Source organism: Microcaecilia unicolor, chromosome 6 (genome assembly GCF_901765095.1).
Source record: "Microcaecilia unicolor chromosome 6, aMicUni1.1, whole genome shotgun sequence".
NCBI classification, from domain to species: domain Eukaryota; kingdom Metazoa; phylum Chordata; class Amphibia; order Gymnophiona; family Siphonopidae; genus Microcaecilia; species Microcaecilia unicolor.
The window spans coordinates 8,972,591-8,981,721 of record NC_044036.1 but is presented as its reverse complement, the minus strand read 5'-3'; the positions used below and the strand labels follow the sequence as shown (position 1 = coordinate 8,981,721).

Genomic DNA, 9,131 nt, shown 5'->3' with positions numbered 1-9,131 from the left:
TGATTAGAGAAGGATTTGAAAGACTCACAAATGAAATATAAAAAAACAAACAAACCCAGATGTTAGTTTCACAGATAACTTTAATGTCCAGAATCTTGGGGTTTTTTTGGTGTTTTGATTTTTAATTTTGCCCATTTCAAGTGAAGTTTGTGAGTCCTCTGAAGCTCTCGCAGCACAGTTCAATCACTTGATGACCTTTCGTTTGGAAGATGGGTTTTCTTTTTCAGATTGAAGGGATATTTATTGTTGAAATGTTCATTCCAGTTGAAACAAAACCCAGCACGGATGAGTATTTGCTTCTGGTTTCCTTGAGTGGTTTCTTTGCTTGTGTTTCCCTCAGGTCTGGGAAGATAATGCTGTCGCAGTGATACTGCCTGCCCTGAGCCTTGGCAGTCTTCCTTTTTCCTCAAAGAGGAAAGCATTTCCCTCTGTATTTTACTGAAGAACAACAGCACCGATGGACTTGCACCGAGCAGCGTTCAAGATGGAGAATTCCTCCTTCCTCCCGAACCCCTTGGCTTCTCCAGCACTGATGGTTTTGGCCTCCACTGCGGAAGCCAGCCGCGATGCCTCCATTCCCTGCCAGCAGCCAAGGCCTTTTGGGGTCCCGGTGTCAGTGGACAAGGAGGTACACATTCCTTTCACTAATGGTTCATATACCTTTGCATCCATGTACCACCGCCAGGGTGGGGTGCCAGCAGCTTTCCCCAGTCGGGATTTCCCTCCATCTTTGCTGCATCTACATCCTCAGTTTTCTCCCCATAATCTGGACTGCACCCCAATCAGCATGTTGAACCACAGCGGCGTTGGTGCCTTCCGGCCTTTCGCGTCTAGCGAGGACCGTGAGAGCTACCAGTCGGCCTTCACGCCGGCCAAACGCTTGAAGAACTGCCATGATGGAGACTCTCCACACCTGCGCTTTTCTGATGCCGAGGGCAAGGAGTATGAGTTTGGCAGTCAGCTTCCCTCCGGCTCCCCAGGCTCGCTTAAAGTTGATGACACCGGGAAAAAGATTTTTGCTGTGTCTGGCCTCATTTCCGACAGAGAGACCTCCTCCAGCCCCGAAGACCGAAACGACAGATGTGAGTACCTGAACTCTTTGTTTCCTCTGAACATTTCATAGGTCTGTCAGATCAGAAGCGGAGCCAGGTTGACGGCGCAGGGAGGGCGAGAGCGGACTTCTGCCGGCGCACATTTTCAATGCAACACGACCAGAAAAAAATAGGTGCCGGCAGAACTCCGTTTGGGGGAGTGGGCCGCTCCCCTGGCGCCCCACCTAGCTACGCCACTGTGTCAGATTACAGTATCCTGACCCAGCCAGTGTAACTTATTCCTAAAATGTTCTTAAATGTTTGCACGTAACAGTAAGTCTGTGCACATGTACAACAATAAATATCAGATGCACAGTGGAATGAAGCCTATTTATGAACAAGAAATGTTCAATATTATGGATTTTAGATTCGGTAAGGTACTGGGATAGTAAGGACTCCATTTATTGCTTCATTAATGTTAAAACTCAGTGGCGTAGCAAGGACAGGGCGGTGGGGGCGGTTCGCCACGGGTGCAGAGAGCAGCTGCGTGCCTGTCGGCTCCGCTGGTTCCCTGCTCCCTCTGCCCTGGAACAGGTTACTTCCTGTTCCGGGGCAGAGGGATCAGGGAGCCAGCGGAGCCGACAGGCGCGCGGCTTCTCTCTGCACCCTCCAGCAGCCAAGAATGCGCCGGGGAGGGGGGGTGTCATTGCGCTGGGGGGAGGTGTCGTGCTGCACCCTGGGGGGATGGACACCGCTGCACCCGGTGGGGGGGGGGATGCGCAGCGGCGATCCGCCCCAGGTGGCAGCCGACCTAGGATCGCCACTGTTAAAACTGTTGGTTTCATAGCAGAAAATGTAAAGTGGTACTTTGACACTGTATGAAGCCGGATTCCCAATCCCATCCACTGCAGTGTTAGTGCAGAGAAACACCTCCTGCAGCTGTTCGTTTTAAAGGGACCCTTTTTCTAAGCAAGTCTACAACCGTAGAACCATGTAGAAACAAAACCCGTCAAACTGTTAAATTCTTTTGTGCAAGAGAGGACTAAATGTGAATACATTCCAGAACTAACACAATTTATTTAGAATCTAATTAAAATCACTGAAGTGGAATGTTCAGATATTTACATGTACATACACATACATTCATGTGAAAAGATCCCCAGCTAAACTCTGGAAAAACTGCCCCCCTGCACCTGCTTTCTACCACTGTAAAGAACGTCAAACTCTATGGCTCGCCTTTATGAAATGGTTGAATCTAAAAAACAAAAGAAAGCATTGTCCATTGCATGCTTGGTGTTTTCAGTCATTTGATTTTCTTTGAGCCGGTCAGAAAGGTGTCACTGAGGATAGAAATAAAAAAAACGAAAACCTTGTTTCCTCAAATAAAACTTGCCGCTCAGAGTGAATCTCCCAAACACAGGAGAATTGGGTAGTTTGATGGACCATGTTCTTGCCTTGTAGCATCTGACGTCCCTCTTTGCAAGACGTGCCCTTTCCAGAAAGCGTTAATTAAGTTTTGCATGTGTGCAGGTATGTGTGTTTCGTACACATACATGAACCAGTTGCTGCCTGAAATCTGACCTTGAGTGTGGTTTTCAGGGTATTTAAAATTATGCAAATTAATCTGATTTTTAGACCCAAAGGTATGCGGAAGATCTCACATTTACTTCATTGTGGTTATCTAGGGGTCCCGAGGACCAAATTTGAGAAATGCTGATATGCATCGCAACCTCTCAGAGAAACCGGCACAGCTCTGTGTTTGGAAATTACTAGTAGATGAACAGGGATCCTGCAGACAAAGGATTTCTATAGTTCTAATATACCTTTGGGTGTAAAAAAGAAACCACAGAATACGTGTAGTGGAGATGCACTTAATACTGTATATGTTGAGTGAGGTCTGCTGTGCTTTCAGTGTCATTGGTTCTGTGCTGTCAGGTGGAAATGTCAAAGCAGGAATATTGCTAACACAGTGACACTGTTGGGTCTATTCATCATTCACTTGTTGTCATCGCCAGAGTGTATATAATAGTCCTTGACTAGATCTTAGTTTTTCTTTTTTGTGTGTTATGCCCTTGTTACTATGACTAACCAGCTTTCTTATTCCTTTGTCCTTTTTAAGCTAGTCAGTCTGACGACTTACTATTCTCTAGACAAAGCAGACCAGAGAAAAGCAACAACACAAAGCTGATGGAACAACGAGACGGTGCTGAGAGTCGGAGGAAGCAAATTTGATTAGACCCAACACGGCCCATGTTTCGGCGAATGCCTGCATCAGGGGTCAATATGTCGTTGCACCAAAGCCAAACTTCCTTTTTCAGTTCTACAAAAGCAGAGAGTACGAACCAGTTCCAATCGATATTATAATACTGTTTGTGAAGAACTGAAAAAAGAAGCTCGGCTTTGGTATAGCAACATACTGACCCCATGACGCATGCATTTGCCGAAACATGGGCCACGTCGGACCAATAAAATTTGCTTCCTCCGATTCTTGGCTGTGTCTCGTTGTTCTGTCTGTGGCTTATTATTCTCTGGGACATTTTCTGTCCATCACTATTCTTTTTAATTTTTGCCTCTATGCTGGTGATAGACTAAGTGTGCAAGAAGTTGGAGCAGGGTCACAATTCTCCTTGAGTGTTTCAGTTCCCAGATAGTGGGGTCTGCTTTCTTGACTCAGGCCGGGGGCAGCAGAACAACTTTTAGCTAGAGGGGCAAACAAACCAATTTTTGGTTCTGCCCCAAGCTTTTCTAGTAGCTGGTGCTGTGTTGGGCAAAATATTGATATGGCTTGGCCCAGGGGCCGAGGGTCTACAGTAACCCAGAAGCTTCTGACCATGAGATTTAAATATTAAAAGTTGGCACCAGAAAAGTGAGGCAGCTTGAGGCCAGATGCATTGACAAGGTTTTCTTCTGTTTCAGAATAAAATGCAGAGTGCACTGAATTCTCCCAGCTCTCTGCTTCATCCTTGGTCCCTAGAAATCATTTGTTTGCACTCCACCCAGTGCCCTCTTGTTCACAGGGTACACTGAACTGATAATCAGAAGACTAGGCCTGTTGATTTCTTGGATGTCATTAATGATTCCCATATAAATCGATTTTATACAAATATAATCAATTACTATATGCTGTGCCTCAGTGGCGTCCTAGGGGGGCTGACACCCGGGGCGGATCGCCGATGCGCCCCGCCCCCCGGATGCAGCGCGACCCTCCCCCCGGCGAAAGGACACCCCCCCGGCAAAGGACCCCCCCCCTCCCGGGTACATGCCGCTGGGGGGGGGGGGGGTGCCGCGCGCCTGTCCGCTTCGTTCGTTTCCATGTTCCCTCTGCCCCGGAACAGGAAATAACCTGTTCCGGGGCAGAGAGAGCACAGAACGAACGTAGCGGACAGGCGCGTGGCACCCCCCCAGCGGCATGCACCCGGGGCGGACCGCACCCACCGCTCCCTCCTAGGAACGCCACTGCTGTGCCTTCCACTGTTAAGTACAAGAAAAAATAAAGTCATAAAAAATGAGATCTTATGACCATAATGCTTGGATTGGTCACACTGCTGGATTAATTGACTGAGGGAGGCAAAATAATCCTATTTATTGCCTGTATCTGTGAGGTACGAATGAGAGAACGTTTAATAGGTGAATGTTGAATAGGTTTCCTAACCGCACAGGTATGTCTGTACTTTTCAACCCTGACAAATTCAGCTGATTTTCAGATTCAAGGAGTGTGCATACTTTTATATTTGAAGAGTGGCTTATAGCGTGGCTGTTCTGCATTATATTGAACGATGGTATATAGAATCTGTATTAGCAGCTTGTCTACTGGACACGCACACTTTTGAAACTTAAGGGACCGTTTTACTAAGCCATGTGAGCGTCTACACGTGCGCAGCGCGTGTTAATTTGGAGTTACCGCCCGGCTACTGTGTGGCTCTTGCGGTAATTTCATTTTCTGGCACATGTCCGCTACTCGCGTCAAGTGGCATTTGACGCGCGCAGGTCATTACCACCCAGTTAACACGTGAGACCTTACTGCTAAGTCAATGGCTGGTGGTAAGGTCTCAGACTCAAAATGGACGGGCGCCAATTTTTATTTTGCCGCACGTCCATTTTCGGCAAAAATTTTAAAAGGCGTTTTTTACAGGGGGCATGCGATGAAGCTGCAGTGTGGTAAATTTAAAACGAATCGGAGGAAATTTTTCTTCACTCAACGCGTAGTTAAACTCTGGAATTCGCTGCCGGAAAAGGTGGTTAAGGCGGTTAACTTAGGGGGACTTCAAAAAAGGGTTGGACGGCTTCCTGGAGGAAAAAGCCATAGAATGTTATTGAGTGGACAAGGGAATAATACAGTATTTCTAGGATGGGCTGGACAAATTGCTTGTTCTTTTGGCTGCTGTCGGTGACAGGGTGCTGGGCTCGATGGACCCTTGGTCTGTCCCAGCATGGCGATGCTTATGTTCTGTCACGCTGAAAAATGGATATGCGCGAACCCAAAACCCGCGCCTGCACTACTGCAGGCCATTTTTCAGCACACCTTAGTAAAAGGACCCCTAAATGCAGTGGCATACCAAGGGGGGGGGGGCAGTGGGGGCGGTCCGCTCCAGGTGCATGCTGCTGGGGGGGTGCCGCGGGCCAGTCAGTATCATTTGTTTCCATGCTCCCTCTGCCCCGGAACAGGAATGTTCCGGGGCAGAGGGAGCATGGAAACGAACAACACTGACCGGCGCGCGGCACCCCCCCCCCCCAGCAGCGTGCACCCAGGGGGGGAGGGGGTTCTTTCGCTGGGGGGGGGGTCGCGCTGCACAGGGGGGGGGTGCATCGGCGATCCGCCCCGGGTGTCAGCGCCCCTAGGAACGCCACTGCCTAAATGTACCTGCGCAGTTTGCACCTATACCTCTAAAATTCTCCCTGTAACAGCTCTTTTTAATGCAGTGAAAAGTATATATGTGGTGAAAGTACAGGAATATATATGGTGCTCCTTAGTAGATCCTAATCACCTCTTTGAAAATGTAGCCTTTAGCGCTGATTACACAGTCAAAAGCATGCATAGCACTGTATCATTGCTGCCATGGACAGGGAGCAGGAACCATGTTATCTATGAAAGGGAAAAACCAGCTGTCTCAGAGGTGGGCAAAGGGGGCTGTGGTAGATGGAAAGGAGCCAGTATTGCCTTTTCTACCTCACTGGAACAGGCCCATCCAACAGCAGCACATGGTAATGAAAATGCTGCTCTCCACAATACTGGCACCTTCTTCGCATGCTCAGTTTTCAGCGCATGCCTGCTGCAGACTACCAAGGTGGAGACTGGAGAGAAGCATTTTCCCACCGGCTGAGATATTTTTTTGCTGTGGGGGTGGGGGAGAGAACATTTGGTGGCCACCCACTTCTTGCCTAGGCCCACCCAAAATCTGCTGTCTGGCTACGCCCCTGCACTGCAAAACCGGTTTATTGAGTTCTAAAGCCCAGGGCCTCAGTTTCCAAGTCTCAATGACCTGGAAACATTAACCGGCTTAAGGAATGAAATGTCATGGTTTTGATTCATTTGTTTAAAGCAGTGTTTCCCAAGTCCGGTCCTGGAGTACCCCCTTGCCAGTCAGGTTTTCAGGATATCCACAATGAATATGCATGAACTTGATTTGCATACCCCGCCTCCATTCTATGCAAATCTCTTTCATACATATTCATTGTGGATATCCTGAAAACCTGACTGGCAAAGGCTACTCCAGGACCGGACTTGGGAAACACTGCTTTAAAGTACTAGGTCAAAGTACTTAAGTAAAAGTGAAAAGTACAATGTAAATCCATAAAAAATGGACTCAGGTAAAAGTAAAAAAGTGCCTAATGTATTAAAGTATTGTGACCACAAAATGTGTGTTTGTTTATTAAATTCGATATACTTCTAATGGCAGTTGTATCACAGCAGTGGACACAGGAAATTAACATCAATTAAAATTAAAATCAAACACAACAAAATAAAAGGAAAGCTGATCGAGAATCAGTGGCACACGATTTTTATTTATTTTTTTTGTTACATTTGTACCCCGCACTTTCCTACTCATGACAGGCTCAATGCGGCTTTCCAGTGGAAATAGGGTTACCATAGGGCTCCAGAAAAAGGAGGCCAGTTGAGCCAGTCTGGAAGCAAAACCCGGACTGGATCAATGTGTCCTCCTTTTTCTGGAGCCCTATGGTAACCCTAAGTGGAAATATCCAAATAACAGTCAATGACGCAGCTGAGAGTCGGTTGCAGCCTGGAAAAAGGATTATTACATGTGACCACAGAACAAAATCTCATAAAATAGTCAGTTACACCGTTTCAACATTTGTTTTAAAGGGCTTCAACCAGATTTTGGCCCAGTGATGCAGGACTTCTGAACATCACTCTATGTTGTGCTGGTTCAGTAAGAAAAGTTCGAAGCCCCCCAAATTGCCTAAAGATACAGAGACATCTTTTGACAGCAGCTAAAACTTGTTTTGAAAAAGGCAAATCACTAAAAACCAACTTCTTCAAAAAGGCTTACCCCACTGGCCCACCGTAATTCCCCACACCCAGCAACACCACACAAGCAATGATCGTACTGGACAATATACAATCTTCATTCCCTCCGACCATCATGGTGCCTGATACACACCGATCTCATTCGACCACAATATAACCTTGTATTTTGTTATCAACCGAAATGGCGAACGCTTTTTTCGGTACTATGTAAGCCACATTGAGCCTGCAAATTGGTGGGGAAATGTGGGGTACAAATGTAACAAATAAATAAATAAATAAATTGTCTATCTGGACATCCAGATCTTTATTAAAAGTGTCTTCCAAAACAATTGCAACCCCTTTAATCAAAGGAGAAAGAGAAGATCTACACCAGACTTGCCCATCCTTTTTGTACTGGGGCCACATTTAATCTTTTGTAACATTTGGAGGGTCGAAGCATGCACCATCGTATTTTGCCATGTTTTGCCAAATAGTGGAAAAATATGACGGTGCATCATCCCCTCCCCAGCCTTCACCCAGTCTTTCTCACTCATATAAACCTCCCCCCCCCCCCCCCCAGCCTTCAGCTAGTCATAGACCTGTCATCATATTTTGAAGCTCTTAAAGTATAAAAAAGAAGAACCAGGAGCAAATCCATAGTAGTGAAGATCAGCATAGGCAGTCTCCAGCAGGGTAAGGAGCCGCAGTGATTAACGCAAACTACCTCGGGCGAGCTGCGAGGTCCTAGCAGTGAACAGGAAACCTCCAGCGTGGGTGAGACATGGCAGAGAGAAGGCCCCATAGTCTTCCAGAGGATTGCCTGTCTTCACTGCTGCAACCTTGTAGCCCGCGGGAGGTTGCTGTGTGAACGGCTATAGCTGACGGGTACGGAAGGCAAGTTTTTAAGGACCACATGAGGGGAGGGAGACTGAGAGAGTAATGCTAGACACACGGAGTGAGGAATCAAGGATAGATGGCATGAGATAGGGGTGGACTGACAGTGATCTGGGCCCCAACCGGTAAAGGTCATTGGGCCTCCCGGCCACCTCACGCAGCCGCTACCACCACCATGCTGCCCCCTATTCCTGGCCAAAAGGTATGCACAGACACCCCCCCATCCACCTTTGTTTTCAGCTCCCCCCACACATTGCAGCCCCCCACCTTTTTTTCCAGTAACCCTCGTGCACACTACAGCCCTCCGAGCCTCAGTGGACCCTCCCCGATCCTATCTTGAAGGGCCCTGGTGGCCTAATGCCCTCTTCAGGAGTAGGAAAGAACCCCACTCTTTCCTGCCCACTGCTGCTGCTTTGCCCGGCACTGCCGCATTTTCAAAATGGCTGCCAAGACTTCCCACGGTAGTCTTGTGGGTCTCAGCAGTCTTGGCAACCATTTGAAAATGCAGCGGTGCCGCAGCAGTGGGCAGGACAGAGTGGGGTTCTTTCCTGCCCCCAAAGAGGCCATTAGACCACCAGGGCGAGGGGGGGGGGAGAGAGCCTCTGGGCCCCCGGGCACTGCCTGTTGCCTGTAAGGTAGAGAGACTGGACTGGAGAGGGGAAGCCTTAACTGCTGCAGCTGCTAAACACTGAAGCAAATGTTAAGGACCCCATGGGGAGGGGGAGTGGGAGGGGGTATGT

The 9,131-nt window shown here is 48.0% G+C and overlaps 1 protein-coding gene across 4 annotated transcripts in view; it reads left to right on the top strand.

Annotated features, from left to right (window-relative positions):
* Positions 1-457: 457 nt before the first annotated feature.
* The window catches only part of RNF220 (ring finger protein 220), a 739,925-nt gene continuing 731,251 nt past the window's right edge, over positions 458-9,131 (top strand). For all 4 annotated transcript variants that reach the window (XM_030206266.1, XM_030206264.1, XM_030206265.1 and 1 more), the window contains exon 1: positions 458-1,082. In XM_030206266.1, the coding sequence (XP_030062126.1) occupies positions 458-1,082 (625 nt within the window). The remainder of the gene's footprint in view (positions 1,083-9,131) is intronic.